General features: G+C 36.1%; 2 protein-coding genes across 2 annotated transcripts in view; one reads left to right on the forward strand and one right to left on the reverse strand.

The window, feature by feature from the left end:
- Positions 1-21,098, forward strand: part of adam19b (ADAM metallopeptidase domain 19b) — a 248,445-nt gene that overhangs the window by 94,573 nt on the left and 132,774 nt on the right. The window lies entirely within an intron of this gene.
- col23a1a (collagen type XXIII alpha 1 chain a) overlaps positions 1-21,098 on the reverse strand; it is a 65,972-nt gene that overhangs the window by 8,416 nt on the left and 36,458 nt on the right. Inside the window, exons 11-25 of the mRNA XM_087280954.1 lie at positions 20,295-20,357; positions 18,190-18,234; positions 15,015-15,092; positions 11,741-11,785; positions 10,287-10,331; positions 9,951-10,031; positions 9,817-9,870; positions 9,144-9,209; positions 8,014-8,040; positions 7,800-7,859; positions 6,514-6,585; positions 6,058-6,084; positions 4,905-4,958; positions 1,727-1,813; positions 1,392-1,460 (exon numbers count right to left, since the gene is read on the reverse strand). Coding sequence (XP_087137080.1) covers positions 1,392-1,460; positions 1,727-1,813; positions 4,905-4,958; positions 6,058-6,084; positions 6,514-6,585; positions 7,800-7,859; positions 8,014-8,040; positions 9,144-9,209; positions 9,817-9,870; positions 9,951-10,031; positions 10,287-10,331; positions 11,741-11,785; positions 15,015-15,092; positions 18,190-18,234; positions 20,295-20,357 — 873 coding nt within the window. The remainder of the gene's footprint in view (positions 1-1,391; positions 1,461-1,726; positions 1,814-4,904; positions 4,959-6,057; positions 6,085-6,513; positions 6,586-7,799; positions 7,860-8,013; positions 8,041-9,143; positions 9,210-9,816; positions 9,871-9,950; positions 10,032-10,286; positions 10,332-11,740; positions 11,786-15,014; positions 15,093-18,189; positions 18,235-20,294; positions 20,358-21,098) is intronic.

The raw sequence follows: 21,098 nt of genomic DNA on the forward strand, positions 1-21,098 counted from the left end.
ACTGTATTTACTACAGAAGTCAATCAAAGACTATAGATTACACAACGCATGTCACTCGTAACGTAAAGTGTGACAGTCAATATGGCAAATGAAGCCCCACCTTCCAGTAAAGGAGCCAATCATTAGCCCCTTTCGCACATACACACCTTTCCGGAAAATTACTGGCATTTTTCCGGAAAGGTTGTATGTGTGAACAAGCCCTTTTTGAAAATACCGGTAAATTCGTTCTGGCTTTTTTCCAGAAAGAGAAGTTGTAACATTACCAGTAATTTGCCAGAATGCTGCGCTGTGTGAATGCAAAAGGAAGATTGCCAGAAAGAGCGCGTGCATGTCTAGGACGTGCTGACGTGAGACGTCTGCTTTAGCCAATCAGAACAGTCAGAAGCATTCACGTCCGCGCGGTTTATGAGAATAAAAGCTTTTGAATATTTTTCCAGACACATTTAGCTGCTAGAAATTAGTCAGATAACGTTAATATGTTCATCTTAATGCCAACCGTGTAATTAATTATCGATAAGATGCTTATAATAAGCCGTTGTTTAACTTCAAGCTTTGCGTGTGCCCATGAAACAGCCCATGAGCACACACACATATCCTGTACATCTCGACATGCGAAAGTGTTTCTCTATATGTTTTCATCGAAGTTGTTCACAATACTCATCCATCCACAGAGTTTGTGATGGTGTCAAATGTTTACAAATACAAGCGTAGCAGTTTAGAGCTCATTTCTGGTTAATGATGTCAGAATTTACCGGTATTTTGGAATGGATGTGTGAATGCTCTTTTCCGGAAAAATTCTGTAACGTCCTCGCCTGTGTGAACAGCGCTTTTTTCAATTTACTGGTAAAGTCGTTCCAGAAATTTTCCATATATTTACCGGTATCACTGTGTGAAAGGAGCTATTGATCACTATAGACTGAGGATTCTCTGGGGGAGGGGGTCAGAACAGATGTGAGTTTAGAAATGAAACTAAAGAGACAGTTGTTGTTTAATTTTACTGGTGATTTCTAATATTAAATTTATTAATACGCTTGGTGAGCAATTTTGCAGAAATTGATGTTTCCCCATTCAAGCAGATTACCCAAGTACACTGTCTAAGAGACGTTTTAAAGATGGCCGCTAAGTGAAATGACTTGCCCTTAAGGACTTTGAGTCAATGAGTGTCAGCAACCAGCAGTTTTCAAAATGTCTTCTAAGTTCAACAATAGAAACTCAAGTGAAGTGGGAATAAATGTTGGCGAAATATTTTTGGGTTGACCCTCCCTTTAGGACCCTGTGAAAAGTCTATAATTAGCCGAGCATAGAGATGACAAACATAAGACAGTTGAAAAAGAGCAGTTAAAAAGGAGAAATGAGGAAGTGTTATAAATCTGCATGCAGGAATACTGTACCAGCGGGCAGGGGGCCTCAGGAGCTGAAGACCCCGCTTCTACTGCCTCTTTCTTACATCCTTCATCTCCCTGTCAGCCAGAGCACATACACACAATAAACGCTACCATAATGACTAAACACACACTCGAGAGAACATCAGCTTAAGGAAACATACAGAAGTCAAGCGAGGAAACTTGTAAAAGAGGGGAAAAAGATGCGTCTGTAAAATGTCTGAGCTCACGCTTTGTTGTTCCTGACAGAATTACCAGGAATGTTTTTCCTCCTGATTTTCAGCAGTATGAATCTGTGAACCATCAACACGTATAAACATGTGAAAAGTAGCTTTAGCACGCACCACAGGACAGGGTTGATCCAGACCTGGCGGCCCCTGCTCGCCTTTCTTCCCCTTCAGGCCTCTCTTTCCTACAGGACCACGATCCCCCTGTCAAACCAGAGACATCCAGTCAACAAGATTATTTTAAGAGGCTCAATGCTGTCCGCTAATACTGGTACGCGTGGTAAAGACCTTTTTATTGTTAACCTTTTGATTAAAATATTAAAGAGTTAGTTCACCCAAAAATAAAGTGAAGTTTATTCATAAACTAATTTCGAGAGGATCACGTGCTTATGATTTATCTCGGCCGGTCTCACATTTGCTAATCACTATCTTCCAATCATATGAGCCCTAAGCTAATATAAATAGCCACAGTTTTCAGTCCATTTTATCTTCGTTTGGAAGAAACCCCCCTCCTCCCTATTCTCCTCCTTTACCTCTGATTGGGTGGCACAGCGGCCCAATGGTTAGCACTGTGAGCCCCACAGCAAGAACACTGCCAGCCCTGGTTCCACAGGACCGGTGGGTGTTTTTTTGAGGAGTTTGTATGTTCTCCCCGTGTCCGCGTGGGTTTTCCCCGGATTCTCCGGTGTCCTCCCACCATCCAAAGACATTCAACATACATAACAATCAAGCTTTGTCTAATCCCTTTTGTTCCCTTAACTACCGCAGCAGGGGAGTTCTGAGATCCACCGAGCTCAGGCTCCCCTCTTGCTCTGCCAACGGGAGGAAGCCCCGGGCTCGAGGAGCCCTTGAGCTCAGGGCTCTCTCCCGGGACAACATGCCAAACAAGCTTTTATAAATCATCAGCTAAGTGTGAACTCTTGAAATCTCTATTAATTATTCATGTTGTTCCAATCCCCTGAGACTTTTGTTTATCACTGGAACACAAATGAACATACTTTAGATATACCCAGAGATGTTCAGAGATCAGAAATGAAACCAAAAACATTGTCAAAACATCCCAGTGCTACAACTTCAGTGCTCAACTGTAATCATATGAAGCTCCAAGAACACTTTTGTGCATCAAAAAAAATAAATAAATAAATAAAATAAATAAAATAAATATATTCATTCATTTTCTTGTCGGCTTAGTCCCTTTAGAAACAGAAACGCCAACTGAGCCGAGGCTTGAACCAGCGACCTTCTTGCTGTGAGGCGACAACACTACCTACTGCGCCACTGCTTCGCCCTAAATAAACATATATTATAATATAATATATTATAATATAATATACATCCTGGCAGGTGTGTTAAAGCAAGTTGGAGTTAAACTCAGCAGGACACTGGCCCTCCAGGACTAAGTTTGGAGACCCCTGCCTTAAGCACTTGGGAACTACACTGTTGTGACATCACAATCGCGTTGCGTTCTGGGACATATAGGTGCTGGAGTGGGCATATGAAGCCAACTCACTCCCTCTGTCAAATCAAGGGATCGTGAGTATGTCCATGTCAACTTCCTCCTTTCACTTGATGAAGTGGAACGCACTTTAAAATGGCATCAGTGATTCCCAGGGGGAACAAGTGAATGGAAGTTTGCTAGTGCATATCTAAAAGTAGACTGGACTGTTGCTGACTACGGAGCATGAAAGAGCTAATTTCTAAAATCTACTAAAGGAGGTTGAGGCTTCTCATTTATGGCTCCTAAGCTCGGCAATAGCCTTCCTGATGATGTCCATGCACAGACACACTCTCTTAGGATAGTTGGGTTTAATTTTCACTGCTGAAAGTCCAAACACTGAAGATCAAATCCATCGATGTGCAGCTTCACAAGTCCAAAAACCAAGCAAGCCAGTGGCGAAAGTGGCAACGAACAAAACTTTACCAACTGATGAAAGGAAAAAACCTTGAGGGAAACCAGGCTCAGTTTGGCAGGACCATTTCTCCTCTGGCCAAGACTGGCTAGCATGTTAAGTTTTACGCCGTACTCACACTAGGTACAGTTGCCTCGAACAGGGCCAAAGCACGCTTGTCCCCCCCTCCCGTCTCCCCCGACGGCCCGCGCTGACACCACAAACGGGCTTCGGCACGCTTACGTCATCGCTGCTTCGCTGTTCAGTGAGAAGCGCTCTCTCACTCAGCAGCACAGTGGAGATTTCTCTAGTTATATCGTTTCAGTCGTTTGATATGCCGTCAAATATTTCGCCACAGTCCTTAGGGATGCGGTGACACGCATTTAGATATTTCGCCGAACAGATCCGCCACTTTTGGCGCTCATAAACAATCATAAAGCTCTCGTGCTGCAGGAACGAGGAGGTCTGCTGAAGGCGCGCAGCAGTCGTGCAGTGAGGGGTTTGCGTCTTTAATAAACTACGGCAGTTTGCGTTCACTGAACAGTAAGAATTATTAATAAATCAATAAGAACAGTGCCTTAAAAGTCACGTCTCGCTTTCAGTTTCGGGCTTTGGCGCGTTTTGCACTCACACACAAGCGTACCGCGCAAAGCCCAAGTGAACCGGGCTCAGGCACACCTCTTCCAACCGGGCCAGGGCCGGCCAAGCGCACTCACACTTCTCAAACGATCCAGGAAACGGGCCTGGGCACGGTACGGATGGCATAGTGTGAGTAAGCCCTTAGTTTGCACCAATTCTGGGTTTTAGGTACCATGAACGTAGCTCAGCTCAGCTGCTCCATAGTACCATGCCAACATGGAGTGATTAAAGTCAAGCTGACATCATAATACCTGAAACCCAAGTCAAGCTAAACTGAAACTTAATTAGCTAGCAAGCTAATCCAGCTTCTTGGTACAGGCCCCTGAGGTTTGAGAATTTGCTGCTCTATTTAATCTGTTTGCTGGTTTTACTTTATAAAAACAATCTTGTACATAACATCCTTAAGCAATGATATTTCTTTTTCTCGCAACTTTGCTGCCAAGCACATTTGACAAGTTGATCTGTATAGTTTATGACAGAAAAGTTCTCTGCCCAACTTCTTCAAATCTAGGCTTTTTTTGACCAGTAAGCCTTGAATATCATGTCCATGTGTTGTGATTTATGCACAGTTGGACCAAAATAGTTTGTTCGTTCGTTCATTCATTCATATGATCTCTCTCTCCCTCTGCCTAAATGAATTGTGTTGTGTTAATGTAAGTGGAGGGCACTGTATATGTGGTCATTAAATAAACGAATGAATTAAATAAATAAATGTGTATGAAAGTATGATTCATGTGCTGATGTACAGTAAATGTACTGTGCTGTACCTTTTCTCCTCTCTCTCCTCGTTCACCTCGATCTCCTTTAATACCTGGAAAACCCTGAAAGAAAATAATGCAAAAATATCAAAACTACAATGTAAAACTACGGATCCACTAGCACTTAAATAAATATATGTAATAAATAAATATAAACCTGCTGCTTATCAAGGTTAGAATAATACACATTTGCCATTAATAGTGTTCAGTTGTGTGTGTTTTACACATCTACTGATGAGGTTTCTTAAAAATTTCAAATGTGAAAATATTGAGCATTTATTTACAGATAATGACAGTAGGTCAGTATAAAATCAATGGGAAAAGTATGTATGAGCAATTCCATGAAAATGTCAACCTTGCCATGAAAAGAAAAATGTTTTCACCAAAATAGCGAAACCGTTTCTACATTTTTTGCGCAGGCAAGTGTTTTACAGTACTTTAAAAATACTTAAAAATGTCTCTGTCAATGTTTTTAAACTATTATATTTGATTTACCAAAGTCAAACAAATGGCAATTTCACATCCATAACGAAAAAGTGTCACATCCATAACAAAGCTTTTCCCTCAAAAATGCAAAAATGTCAAAATAAAATAAAATCAATCAGTTTTGTTCTATAAAGAGCCAACTGTTATGCTTTTGTTGAGCATTATTTATTTTGGGTTGTGCAGTTTAATTCACAGAATTTCTACAAAATATGTTGTATACTGTAAACTCGCAGACTTTTTTTGTCACATCCATAACGCTTGTTTATTTTCCTCATTTAAAGTATAAAAATGTTCACAGATTGAATTTTTTTGATCCCATAACTCTGTGGTTAGTTGTTTTGGAAAATGATGGAAAACAGAAAACAGATGATTCAATATAATGTTAACGTATACTTTCTCTGCGAATTTATGTTTAGAATTTTTACTGCAAATGTCACATCCATAACGCTGGAATCAGCCATATACATTTTCCCTATAAATACATTTTCTTAAATTATTTATGAAATGTTTTTTTTTTTTAACTAAACCAAAATTACAAAATGTCCAATAAAAATAGTTAGCATATATAGAAGCAATAATAATGCCAAAAAAAAACCTAACAAAATATGAAATAATAATAATACATAAAAAATTTAATTAAAAAATTTAAACTCAATAATACAACGCTGCTACTTACATCTAATCCAGGTTCCCCTTGCTTTCCCTGTAGAAAAATACATATAATATTAACTATAATTAATCGGGTGTAGATGGCACAAACTTGAACCGTTTGTATTATTATTTTGGCCATTCATTTACAAAATAAAGCATCTGAAATAAACCCAACCACAAACACATCTGCTCAAACTTCATTTGCTCATTCATTTTCCTTCGGCTTATTTATTAGGGGTTGCCTCAGTGGAATGAACCACCAACTATTCCAGCATATGTTTTATGCAGCGGATGCCCTTCCAGCCACAACCCAGTACTGGGAATACACTCAGAAATGCCAACTGGTCCAGCCAGGACTCGAACCAGTGACCTACTGTAGCTTTGTGACGAGTGCTAACCACACCACTGTATCACCCCACATAAACTTGACATTCATTAAACAAAAATTAATCAATAGTTTAAACAATGATCATTTGTTTACCTTTTCACCTTTTGTTCCAGGGAGGCCAACTAATCCTGTTGTTCCTGGTGGTCCTTGAAGACCCTGAAGGCCCTATAAAGCATAATAGCATTATCTAGATATGCACTTCTTTATCATTGTTAGCTTGACATTCAAATGTTTTAGCCCTTAACTTGATGTTGCTACTATGTTTTAACACGATTCTGTATGTTGTTGGTTAACATTTTCACATAGTTTAATACCAGTAGAACCCAGTACTGAGCTCTGAGGAACACCTGATCTGATTTTTTTCCTCAATTTTTTTTTTCGCCTAAAGGATTTTTAGCATGTTGTATTTAGCTAATCATTATTAGCATGTAGCTAGTCACTACTAGTTCCTGTAAGTCTATCAGATAGGACAGGATAGAATGTTTATCCAACTCAGTAGTGCGCATAGGGGTTTTATTAAGCGTATTTTCACAGTTTATGCACATCTTGGCATTTCCATCAAGCATTATTTTATGCGATATTCCAACGTGAATAAAATTAGGTGTATGGGAACAACAACTGCAATGCAAAGATATCCATTTGGCCCTTTTATGATAGCATACTATGGGATCAGTTGCTAGGGTGGTATAAATAAATGGCTGCTAGGGTGTGGCGTGAGAGCTTCATATTGATTCTGACAGACTGATTGGTTGTGAAATGAGCCCACCCCCATGTTTCTACAACACTGCTATGTAATGATAATGATCAGTGACATTTATAATGGCAGTCTATGGGATGTATTAACATTTAATGGGCCGTCCCATTCACTGTAAGTGAGGCAATTTTGTGCCCCAGGTGTACAACGTTTTCCACATTGCCATGTATGTTCTCACACAGTCTGCAATCCTCTTCAAATGTGGTAAACCACATCCTTCTACCAAATTGTCATGTTGTTGCTATGATTTATCAAAATTACAATGTTAAGTCAATGGTATATTTGAACGTTTTTGCCCTATGGGGGGCAATTTACCCCAAAACTCTTAGAAAAGTCATAGCACATCATTCCTTAATAACCCACATGATCTGACCCCCTCATTCAAGAGTTTATGACAAACAGTGCAGGACTAGTTACATGCCGAAGTTTTGTCCAGAACTAAGTGATTCCCAAACAGATGAAGACCAGGGATGATTTGCAAAGTACGCACCGCTAATAAATGATTACAGAAGGGTAACTTCACATTCATATCATTCACAGGGCAACTGTACATGTAATGTATAAAAATATGGCTTTAGCTTTGAAATTCTGGACTAGTGCATTATGGGATTAGATATGGCCTCACTTGTGTTCCTGGAGCACCGGTTTCTCCCTTCTCTCCTTTAATACTCTCTCCTGAATCTCCCTGTGGGAAATTGAATACAAAGTTAAACTGATCTCCACATATTTATTATTTAGTTCAAAGCACTTAAAGATTATTATATAAGTATTGTGTGTAGGAATCAATGTAGGCATCTAGACATCTAGAATAAAAAATGTTAAATGAAATGAAAACTTACTTTTTGGCCTGGCATGCCACGATGACCCTAAAAAACAAAAAAATAACCCTGTCAATCTTAGTTTGATGTCATTATTTCACTCAAAATTGTGTTCCTGTATATGACAAGCCTGTTCAACGCTATCTCACGGCTATTCCAACACAATCTCACGGCAATTCGTAACTTTTTCATTTAGTGGCTAATTCGTTCGAATTCGTACGATCTAATTCGTACATTTTAGTATGATTTGCTTATCCCCCAATGACGGTTGAGTTTAGAGGTGGGGTTAGGTGCCACGCCTCCTTTTTAAAATCATACAATTTCTTACGAGTGAACTCGTACGAATTCGTACGAATTAGCCACTAAACTGCCAAAACATAAAATACTTACGTTTTCTCGTGAGATCAGGCTGGCTTTTCGTAACTTTTTGATTTAGTGGCTAATTCGTATGAATTCGTAGATCTCATTCGTAGAATTTAGTAGAATTTGCTTTCCCCAATAACGGTTGGGTTTAGGGGCGGGGTTTAGGGCCATGTCTTTTAAAAAAAAATCATACATTTTTAATTGTACTGAATTTTCGGTCACCCAAAGTGTATCAGCCAAAAAAAGTTATGCTAATTAATGGACTCTCTAATTTTTAAAACTGCAAGCATTAAAAGCTTATATTAAAATATATATGGTTATCGTTCAATATTAAAAATAATTATTGAGATTGCATTTTTGCCATATATGGGATTAGTTGCTAGGGTGCTATGAATGGTTGCTAGGGTGTGGCGTGAGAGCTTCGTAATGATCCTGACAGACTGACAGGTTGTCAAATGAGCCCACCCCATGTTTCTGCCACACTGATAATGATCAGTGACATTTGTAACGGCAGTCTATTCATAACTTTTTGATTTAGTGGCTAATTCGTATGAATTCACACGATCTCATTCGTACAATTTAGTAGGATCTGCTTATCCTCAATGATGGCTGTTTAAGGGCGGGGTTTGGTGCCATGCCTTTAAAAAAAAAAAAAAAATCATTCATTTTTAATTGTACGAATTAGCCACTAAACTAACAAAGCATAAAACAGTTAAGTTTCCTCGTGAGATCAGGCTGGCTTGTTAGTCATCAACTGTCATCAATATGTATATCTAAAAAAGTCTCACCATGTATCCAGGTGGTCCTGGTGGACCTGGAGGTCCTGCGGGTCCAGGCTGTGAAATCATCTGAACCTGTAGAGAGTTGAAAAAAACAACAACACTCATATTGTACAAGTAAAAAATGACTGCACTCGTAAGGGCTGGTTTATACTTCTGCATCGAGTGATGGCCATGACCCACGGTGCATGTCTTGCACATAGCCATTTATTTATACCTCTGCATGCTGTTTGTGTTGCTCTGCAAAAACATTTCCGAAATGCTAGCTGGCGGTAGGTTATGTTATGTTCCTCTGTATCAAGTTTCTTTGCGGGTTTTTTTTTTTTACCTATCTTAATGTACAAGTAACTAAAAAGGTAAGGTAATTATAAGGTAAACATAAAACAAAAACTTCCACCCGGAGCTCCTTCACGAGACTCGACACTTGCAAACACTCGCTTCATCGGGCTCGTGGCTCTTAGCACCACCCACACTCGGCACAGCTACCAAGCCGACCAATCACAGAGCTTGTGCTATGCATCGTTCCGATGTGTAGTTACATTTTTTGAGTGTTGCGGGCTATGCGACTACGTGAAGGCTGTGCTGCACCATACGAATGAGCTTGATGCAGAAGTATAAATCAGCCTTAACGCTACAGTTTTAATGTACCAAAACCAACCAAGTTGGGTTCGATTGTACGTACCAGATTGTCTTCTAGTATAGAGTCTCCTTTCTCTCCTTTCTGCCCATCCATTCCCTATGACACATTTGATCAATTTTAACAATATGCTAAAATATTAACAAGATGATTTAGAAGAAATCAGTTTGAATACTTACAGAGAGACCCGAGAGGCCCATTTCTCCCTTCTCGCCCTTCTCTCCAGATTCACCAGGCTCTCCAGTGTCTCCCTTATCACCCTGACATTTAAATAAACCCATAAATAAAAGTTAAAATAAAATTACTTAATATTTTAATTGTGATTAATGTCTTTTTACCCTTTAAAAATGCTTATAGAACAAAAAATAGTCAAAATACATATCTGTAAAATCAGCAGTATAATATATGCAATTTTCATCATGTAATTAGTAATCTATGTTGGATTACACATTTGTAGCTACTCAAATACAAGTAAACAACTGATATTCTTCTAAATAGATTAAACCAGTGATCACCTTTTCACCATCGACCCCAGCAGGTCCAGGTAAGCCAAGTTCACCCTGAATTTATAAACCAAAAATATTTTAAGAAATATAAAACTGATATTTATCATAATCCTATTACTTAAAGCAGGGGTCACCAAACTTGTTCCTGGAGGGCCGATCTCCAGCAGATTTTAGTTCCAACCCTAATCAAACACACCTGAACAAGCTAATCAAGGTCTTACTAGGTATACTTGAAAAATCCAGGCAGGTGTGTTAAAAATCCAGGCAAGATGGAGCTAAACCCTGCAGGGACACCGGCCCTCAAGGACCAGGATTGGTGACCCCTGACTTAAAGGGACAGTTCACCCAAATTCTGTCATCATTTACTCTGTCAAAAACCTGTTTGAGTTTTTCCCTGAAAGAAAAAAAAAAAGATATTTTGAAGAATGTTGGAAACCTTTAACTGTTGGCTTCAATAGTATTAGTCAATAGTTGTCAAAAAAGAAGATATTTTGAAGAATGTTGAAAGCCTTTAATGGTTGACTTTAATAATACTAGTCAATAGTTTTAAAAAAATAGATATTTTGAAAAATGTTGAAAGCTTTTAACTGTTGGCTTTAATAGTAATGGTCTAGTTGTCAAAGAAATTATATATTTTGAAGAATGTTGAAAGCCTTTAACTTTTGGCTTCAATATTATTAGTCAAAAGTTGTAAAAAAATATATATTTTAAAGAATGTTGACAGCCTTCAACCGTTGAATTGAATAATATTAGTCAATAGTTGTCAAAAAATAGATATTTTGAAGAATGTTGGAAACCTTTAACTGTTGGCTTCAATAGTATTAGTCAATAGTTGTCAAAAAAGAAGATATTTTGAAGAATGTTGAAAGCCTTTAATGGTTGACTTTAATATAACTAGTCAATAGTTATCAAAAAATAGATATTTTGAAAAATGTTGAAAGCTTTTAACTGTTGGCTTTGATAGTAATGGTCAATAGTTGTCAAAGAAATTAGATATTTTGAAGAATGTTGAAAGCTTTTAACTGTTGGCTTTAATAGTATTTTTCCTAATATGGCAGACAATGGTGACAAGTTTCAAACATTCTTTAAAATATCTTCTTTTCATCTTTTGTGTCCAACCGAAGGAAAAAACACTGTAAAAAATATTGGGTTCAAAACAATTCTTTCATATTGTCCCAACAAAAATATTTACAAGTTTAAGTGAGTTGAACATAAAACTATTAATTTGTCCCCAAAAACCTAATAATTGTGTTATTTCAACTCATTGTAAATAAGTAGTTTAAACAAGCAGCAAATTAAATTTTTGAGTGAACTTATAAAGGTTCAGAACCACTTGATGGTAAGTTTTTTTTTTTTATTTTGGTGTGAACTACCCCATTATACCAAACTTAGGTAATGCATTCTGGCAAATCCTTCATGCAGATTTCATGAAAACACCAAATCAAAATGTGAACGAAGCTTACCTTTGGACCTTCTTGTCCTGGTGGTCCCGGAGGGCCAGGTGGACCCTGTTTGGTAAGTAAATGGAACATATTTAAAGCTTGTAAAATTGCATTTTTCCAAACCCACTTTACCACAAACGTCTGATAGACCTCATTTTATGACAGCTATATAACAAGGAAATGTTTTCCCAGTATAATTCTTCATGTGTAATCCCTTCAGGATCTCAAATGTTTTAGAGTTTGAAAACAACATCCTTAATGATGCTTAACAATGTCGATGGCATTCTTTGAAGGAAATACTGTTATTCTTTAGACCGTTACAAACCAAAATTATGACTGATATTTTTCAGCAGATTTCAATGCATCTGCACAATGTGCCATCAGGGTTGGTGGTTCGATAATCATCTCAGAGTGATTTCAGTGTTGATAGAGATGACCGCAAAGTCTTGCAGACATTGAAAACGACAAAACTCCTAATTTTTCCTCCCATTTCGTAATTGCTATGACAAAACACAGACGTTCAAAGAAAGGCATCATCCAGAACATTTAAACAGACATTATAAATGTAACCACAAGAACCATTCATTAAACAACCCAGATGCACATTGCCAGAGGAAGAATATCAACAAACAATTCAACCAAAAATTTTCTGTTGTATTACAAAAACACTTATTTGAATCATTTTTAATAAGCCATGTTTACTTCAATGTTTTATACATAATTATTCATACAGGCCTTCATTCCAAAGAGCCAGCATTTAGATAATAAACCGAGCAGGACCCAGTACTGAGGTCTGAGGAACACCCTGCTGTAATGGCAGAGTCTGAGATCTGTTAGCCATGTTTACTTCAATGTTTCATAGATAATGATGCGTACATGGCACAGCCTTTTGATACTGCTACTGCCAATACAAACAAAAGACATCATCTGTATAGTATAAATGAAAACTGCTTTAGAAAGGGTCATGAATGACCTCCTCGTCATAGTTGATTCTGATGGTTTGTAGCACTTTTTGTTAGGATTTTAGTGCTGCATTTGATAAAATATATATAATTTTATTGTTGGAACTGGATTGAACCTTTTCGTGCATACCATCACACTGGTGCGATCAGCCTTGGTTCCTGAAGTGTATGATCACACCGGTGTGATTAGAACTTTCAGAGCACATGTCATCAACTGTTTCCTCAGCTGTAACCTATCTAGACTTCACATCACTGGAGGAAAGGGCTTTACCCAGCATATAACAAATAATACAATCATTACAAAACGATTTAAAAGACAAATATGTGTTCTATCACATATTTGAGAATCGGAGTATCTGCAATTTCACAATATAATTAGAACATGTGTCAATATTTACAGAAAAGGGCAAAAAGAAAAAAGTTTGATATATACATAGATCATTGGGGCTGGTGGGTCACGTGATAAACTTGACGCGCCCCCTTGGGAATTTTAGAACACAATGGATTCTATGTAATGGTCACAAAAATAAACCGGCAGGAGGGTCAGCTGGACTATTTAAAAGTCACATATGAAAGGGTTAACAGTATATTCCAGAATGCTACTTGTTTTTCTATCTGAACACAAAATTAGATGGAATTTAAGGCGTGAAGTTTATATTCGTGATTTGACGAAGCCACAATTCTTTCAGAAATCAGATACAGATAAAAAAGAAGGAGCATTCCTAAGCAGCCAATGAGTCCTGTATCTGATTTTTGAAGGAAGTGCGGTTTAAATCAAACACAGAAATTAAATAAACCATGCTTCTGGGTAATATTCCAAACAGCCAGCGTTTAGCTTCTAAACAGAGCAGGACCCAATACTGAGCCCTGAGGAACACCCTGCTGTAATGGCACAGTCGGAGATCTGTTATCCATGTTTACTTCAACGCTTTTATAAATAATGATGCATACAATACAAACAAAAATCATGATTTGTTTAGATTTTTGCAGGATTTAGTGCTGACATTAAATAAAATATATAATTTTATTGCTGGAACTGGATTTCTGGCACTGCATTGAACTGGAACTGAAAATATGATCTAAAATGTTGCCAGTTTTTTCTACCTGAACACCAGCACATTTCAGACTCATTACAGCCAATACATCAGAGTGTTCTTCAGGGCTCAGTACTGGCGCCTGCTCTGTTTAGAATCTAAATGTTGGCTTTTGGAATATTAGGAGCATGGTCTGGGAAATCCTTGCTATGTAAAGAAATAGCACTAGGGTTTATTTAACTTCAGTGTTTGATGGAATTCGAGGCTTGAAGTTTAAATTTGTGATTTGGCTAAACAACAACTCCTTCAAAAATCTGATACAGAATTCATTGGATGCTTAGAAACGTTCCTTCTTTTGATAGTTTTAAAAAACTATACTCGAAAAACTTTAATTGTGGCTGTGTTTATTGTATCAGATGTTAAGTATTATTTATATTTCATTCTGTAAAGCATTTTGTAATAATTTTATTATTAGAAAGATGCATTGCATGTAATTAAACGATAAAATAATACAATTAATAAAACTAATGAAATGAATCGCATTATATAAAAAGATCAAACTCCATAAACAACCGTTATATTGAAACTTCAATGCTTTTGGCAACTGCAAAATCATGAATTATTAATCTGAATTAAACTATTGTTTTCATTTCACACGCACACATAGTGAGTATTTGTTAGGGGTCAAGATCAGCCTTAAATAAAAAAAAATAAATAAATAAACAAAAAATAAAATAAAATAAAATAAAATAAAATAAAATAAAAATTAAATTAAATTAAATTAAATTAAATTAAATTAAATTAAATTAAATTAAATTAAAAATTTTAACATTAAAAATTAAAATAAATTAAATTAAATGTTTAAATAAAATCAAAAATTTAAATAATGTAATAAAAAAATTAAATAAATAAATAATTTAAAAAAGGATTTAATAAAATTAAAAATAAAAATAAACAAAACAAAACAAAAAACAAGAAAAAAAATAAAAATAAAATAAAATAAAATAATAAAAAATATTAAATAAAAGCACAAATAGCAACCCATGCTACAGTATGGTTACCGAGACACTGATGGTTTTGATGGCCTGCCAGAAAAAAATAAGTCAACCAGATTTTCAGAACATGTAATGACATTTGGTTTTAATATAACCATGCATTTATGGTCATCTGAGGTTTGCATAATTGCATAGCAGGAAGTCTATCCAGTAACAACAAATTAACATGAATCCCAAACTGGCAAAAGTAATAGTTGTTGAGAAGTTTTCCAAGCAATAACCATTAATACAAACCACAGCTCACCTGAAAGGCATCTAAGAGTTTTCCATTGAAGTCGATGATGTCACCAGATGCTGACATGCCTTTCTCACCGGGGCGACCCTGATTTGATGAAAACATTTCTGGTCACACAAATGTGCACATTTTCTCACATTTTAAGAGCTACAATTAGTGGCCACTTTATTAGGTACACCTGTCCAACTGCACGATAACACAAATTTCTAATCAGCCAATCACATGGCAGCAACTCAATGCATTTAGGCATGTGGACATGATCAAGACGATTTGCTGCAGTTCAAACCGAGCATCAGAATGGAGAGGAAAGGTGATTTAAGTGTCTTTGAATGTAGCATGGTTGTTGGTGCCAGACGAGCTGGTCTGAGTATTTCAGAAATTGCTGATCTACTGGGATTTTCACGCACAACCATCTCTAGGGTTTACAGAGAATGGTGAGAAAAAGAAAAATATCCAGTGAGTGGCAGTTCTGTAGACGCAAATGCCTTGTTGATGCCAGAGGTCAGAGGAGAATGGCCAGACTGGTTCAAGCTGATAGAAAGGCAACAGTAACTCAAATGACCACTCGTTACAACCGAGGTCTACAGAAGAGCAGCTCTGAATGCACAATATGTCCAACCAATGTCCAGGCGGATGGGCTACAGCAGCAACGGAACCCACTGGGTGACACCGGGTCCTGTAAGCTAAACTGAGGCCACAATTCACACAGGCTCACCAAAATTGGACTATAGAAAATTGGAAAAACGTTGCCTGGTCTGATGAGTCTCGATTTCTGCTACGACATTTGGATGTAGGGTCCGAATTTGGTGAAAGCAATATAAGAGCATGAATCCATACTGCCTTGTATCAATGGTTCAGGTTTGTTGGTGCTGGTGGTGTAATGGTGTGGGGGATATATAAATATTTTTTGGCACACTTTGGGCCCATTAGTACCAATTGAGCATTGTGTCAACACCACAGCCTACCTCAGGATTGTTGCTGACCGTGTCCATCCCTTTATGCCCACAGTGTACTCCTCTTCTCATGGCTATTTCCAGCAGGATAACACACCATGTCATAAAGTGTGAATCATCCCAGACTGGTTTCATGAACATGACAATGAGTTCACTGTACTCAAATGGCCTCCACAGGCACCAGATCTCAATCCAATACAGCACCTTCAAGATGTGGTGGAGCGAGAGATTCACATCATGGATGTGAAGCCGACAAATCTGCAGCAACTGCGTGATGCTATCATGTCAATATAGAGCAAAATCTCAGAGGAATATTGCTAGTACCTTGTTGAATCTATACCACAAAGGATTAAAACCATTTAGAAGGCAAAAATGGGTCCAACCCGGTACTAGTAAGGTGTACCTAATAAAGTGACCGGTGAGTGTATATACTTTTAATCGAAAGCAATATTTATTGAACTGTGATCTTACATTGCTTCATACAAGGAGGCATAATTCATACTTACTCTCAAGTGGTTCCAAAACTTTATGAGTTTCTTTATTCTGTTAAACACAAAATAAGATATTTTGAAGAAAGCTGAAAACCGGTAACCATTGACTTCCATAGTGGGAAAACATAAATTACAAATGGTTCCAGCTTTCCAGATTTCTTCACAATATCTTCTTCTCTTGTGTTTAATGGAAGTAAGAAAGCCCAACAGGTCTGGAACAAGTGAAGGGTGGATTTTCAAGGATTTTCATTTTGGGGTAAACTATCCCTTTAAAGATTTATTCAACCAATGTTTTAAATATGGCTAAAACTCATGAATTGCATTTTGTAAATTTAACAATGTACTCTGAGGTCCACTTAATAATGTTAGCAGGATGTTTATATCATAAACCATCATAGTAATAGCCTATTTTATACCATGTTTTGGAGGCTTTCTTTGAAACTTTCCGTTTTAATGGACGGAAACCATTTCGGTAGCTTGGTTTCAATAAAAGCTGTTTTTGGACTAAATGGGAAGTTCGAGTTCCAGAAACTTAAAGCTTCAGGAACATTTGATTATTTAGTACAATGACCTGATTTAAGTGAAAGGAATAATTTTTAAAATGTTTTTTTCAGCTTAATAAGAGCTCATTTAAATGTACATGACACAGCTTTTTTACATTAGGTCACATGACTAGCCAAATACCACTCAGTTCATTAGTGCATTTCTACTAATGAAAAAAATATATATATTCAAAAAATATATATATTCTGCATAATTTAGTCCAAAATCACTGCCAGTGTGTGAGTGGGCTTTATTTATAGTGTAATTTACAAATATTTAACATTATTAACTATCAAGATACTAACTTATGTCATCTGTATGATACTAAGCTCTTTGATCAGATTAAGTTATAAGCATTTCATTTATTTTGAAGATCTGAAGTAAACGATCAATTGTATGGTAATAAAGTTCACACAAAAGCATGTCGAAGTCACTTACCAAATTACATTTAAATGTTAAGGCACTTTCTAACATTAAATAACGACAATAACCAGTCACACAATCACTTCTGCCAATAACAATTAACCATTTTGATTACATCACTCCCCACTTTACATTAGATTCTCTGTAAAATCGAATACTCTCTATAATCTGAAGCGTCAGCTGTAGTCACTGTGTGCTGTGAAGGGACTTTCACACCGGCTGTGGAAAGCACTGCTCTATGAAACACATTCATTTTAATAGGTGCAAAAGCAGTGGAGTGCACCTTTGATTAGCTGACAGGGCATTTTAATGTTGTATACTTGTTCCTGCTGCTTTCAATAGTGCTGCTGTGTTGTCATGACAACGTAAATGATCTCTTTTGACTTGTTTACTGTAAATACAATTGTACTTTTAATAACTGTGTGTGTGTTTGTGTTTTGTCAGTATAGTTTAATGTTGAGCTACATTTAAAAATGTCCTACAAAATTATATTATTTAATAAAACATAAAACAATTATAACATTACAAAGCAATCATTTCAGTTATTTTTTTAGTTAAGTGAATCCAACGTTTTTGGTTTTGGTTTCAGCCCAGAATTTTCATTTCGGTGCATCTCTAATATTTTCCATACGGCGAATGGGACATTGTGCACTATATAGACAGTGTAAATATGCTTTTCTTTGTGGTAAATGGAGTGTGATTTCACATTGTTTCAGGTATTATTACAATTTTGTAATAACGAAAATCAAAATTCACATTAAAAAAATCTCTCACCGTTTCACCCTGAGGCCCTTGTTCTCCAACATCACCTTTATCTCCCTGAAAAATATATGAAGCCCAAATCAAACCATACAATCAAGCACACCAATGTTATCTAGTTATTCCATGTCTGGTACAAGAATCACTATAAATACAATATATACAGCTGAAGTCAAAACTATTACCCCTTCAAGTTAAATTTTTAATTATTTTAAAGATATTACCCCAAACGCAAAAGCACAGTACTTAATATGTTAATAGATATTTTTCATGATTCTAGTTTTCAGCTTGAAAAGCTATTTAAAGGCTGAATTGGGTTAATTAGGGAAGCTATGGTTTTAGGCAAGACATTGTATAACGATGGTTTGTTCTGTAGACAATCAAAAAACAATATTACTTAAGGGGCTAATAACATTGACCTTAAAATGTCTTTAAAAAAATTAAATACTGGTTTTATTCTAGTCGAAATAAAAGGTAACACTTTATAATAACTACACACTATGAATCATGTACTAAGCATTAGCATATAGTGATTTCATTATCTGTTAAGCATTAACTAATTAAGCGTTAGTTTATAACCGCAGCTACAAAAGCTCTATTCTTGACTTACAAACATATTTAAAATGTGCTTAATAATTGTATTTTCATACTTTGTTAATGATTTATTTTTCATTACTAAATTAAGTATCACAATATTTACAAACCATTTGTATTTAAGAGTAGGTGAGGGTTTTTAGGATAATTCAGAATGAGTCAGTAAATGATTGATAAACTATTGAAATCAACATTTATATGTCTTATTATTCAGGCATATATTAATGGTTACTATGTATGTTAATAAATGCCTTATATACTCAACTTCATCTAGTTTTGTGACCTAATCTAAAGTGAGGACTATTCATGCTTTATAAAACCTTTATAAATGACAAATAAAGGCTCAATTAAATCAAAAACAGGAAAAATGACATTATTCATTCCTGTTCATTTAAAGATGCTCAAATGAAACGGTACTTTAAATGAAAAATAAATCTTTGCAACCTGATCTAAAATAAAAATCACTGTAGAGTTTAAACATTGCATCTTATTACATTGTTAAATTATTATATTGTTGTTGTTGTTTTATCCAGTTCTTTGTCGCATTTTGACACTCCTGTTTTTCGGCAATGTTTAAACTTTAAAATAATTTTACTTTTTAGGAAAGATTGCAAAGATTATTCTTCATTTAATTCTGATAGTCCTCACTTTATATTACTTCACAAAACTGTGTGAAGTTAAGTTAATAAAGCATTTACTAACATATTAGTTAACTATTAGTATGCCTGAATAATAAGACATATAAACGTTTATTTCCATAGTTTATTAATCATATACGAACTCATTCTTAGGCCCACATGGAATCTGCGCGCGCAGAATTCCGCAGATTTTCAGCAGATTTCTGCATATTTTTAGCCCATTATTAATTCTGTTTATTTACTTGAGTAAATGTGTAAATCTGAATTTATTCAGTTTTTATTCAGTCATATATATATATTACTTTTTATTTAATATATTAAGGTTTTAGTTATAATACTCCGCTGGATACTCCCAAAATAATTCTGCAGAAATCCACAGATTTGTACCAAAATCCTCTGCAGAAATAGCAAAAACGTCCGCAGATTCCGTCTGGCCCTGCTCAGTCTGAATTATCCTAAAAACCCTCAACTACTCTTAAATACAACTGGTTTGTAAATAATGTGATACTTAATTTAGTAATGAAAAATAAATTATTAACTAAGTATGAAAATACAATTAGCACATTATATAGGTGCTAATATGTCAAGAATACAGCATATGTAGCTGCAGTTATAAACTGCTTACTAACGTCTATTAAGGTAGAGTTAATGCTTAACAAATAATGAATTCACTAGATACTAATGCTTAGTAAATGATTCATAGTGTGTAGTTATTATAAAGTGTTACCAAATAAGACTTTCTCCAGAAGAAAAAATATTTTAGGAAATACAGTGAAAAATTCCTTGCTGTTAAACATCATCTGAGAAATATTAAAAAAAGGAAATCACAGGAAGGTGAATCATTTTGACTTCAACTGTATGATAGAAAGAGCTTCACTCAGCGCTCACCTTCAGCCCTGGTAGCCCATCGATTCCTCTCTCACCCTGAAAGCCTCTTTCTCCCTGCTCGCCCTGCCAAACATATACAGAGCTTTTAAATCAATAAAGAGCAGATTGGAGAGAAAGACTGAAGCACTTATGCTTGAACAGAGCAATCAGGTCCATATGAAGGCCATTACTCTATGAAATCATTCCTATTGTGCTTCTAATGATCAGCTAATGGTCAGATGGTATGACGAAACTGAGCACAAGATCAAACATTAAAATTTGTGATGAGAGGACAGAATTAAATCTGTGGCTAAAAAATGAAAAACAGAAGATAAATACACAATATTTTTTCCCAAAATGTTATTGTGTGTTTTATATTTAACAATCACAATTCAAGAAATTAAATTAAAGGGAAGCTATTTTGTAAAAATCCCTTTAATAAGGGGTTATACAATGTGTTGTTACAGCCAGTCTATAATGTTACAAATTAATTAATTCTATAGTCTATAGAAACACTTTGATTCCCCGATTGTATGTGTTATCAGAGGGGGAAAGCCCCTGTCATTAGTGACAATCTCTCCCTCATTAGCATAAACAGCCCTAAGTAAGAAGCAGCCATCCGCCATTAGAGTTTTCACAGCTGCTGAAGATAACGTCAGCGACTGATTCCGAGTTCAGACTGCACGGTTTTCAAAGTAGTCACATCACAGATGTTTTCTCACTGCATGACTATGTGGAGTAGTGTTCCGTCGCTTCTGTTCACACTGCATGACTTTATATTAGAAAGAATCGCAGACAACTTTGCAACGCAGGCTTATTGTGGAA

The sequence above is a fragment of the Danio rerio genome, chromosome 14 (genome assembly GCF_052040795.2).
Source record: "Danio rerio strain M-AB ecotype USA chromosome 14, GRCz13ab, whole genome shotgun sequence".
NCBI lineage: Eukaryota > Metazoa > Chordata > Actinopteri > Cypriniformes > Danionidae > Danio > Danio rerio.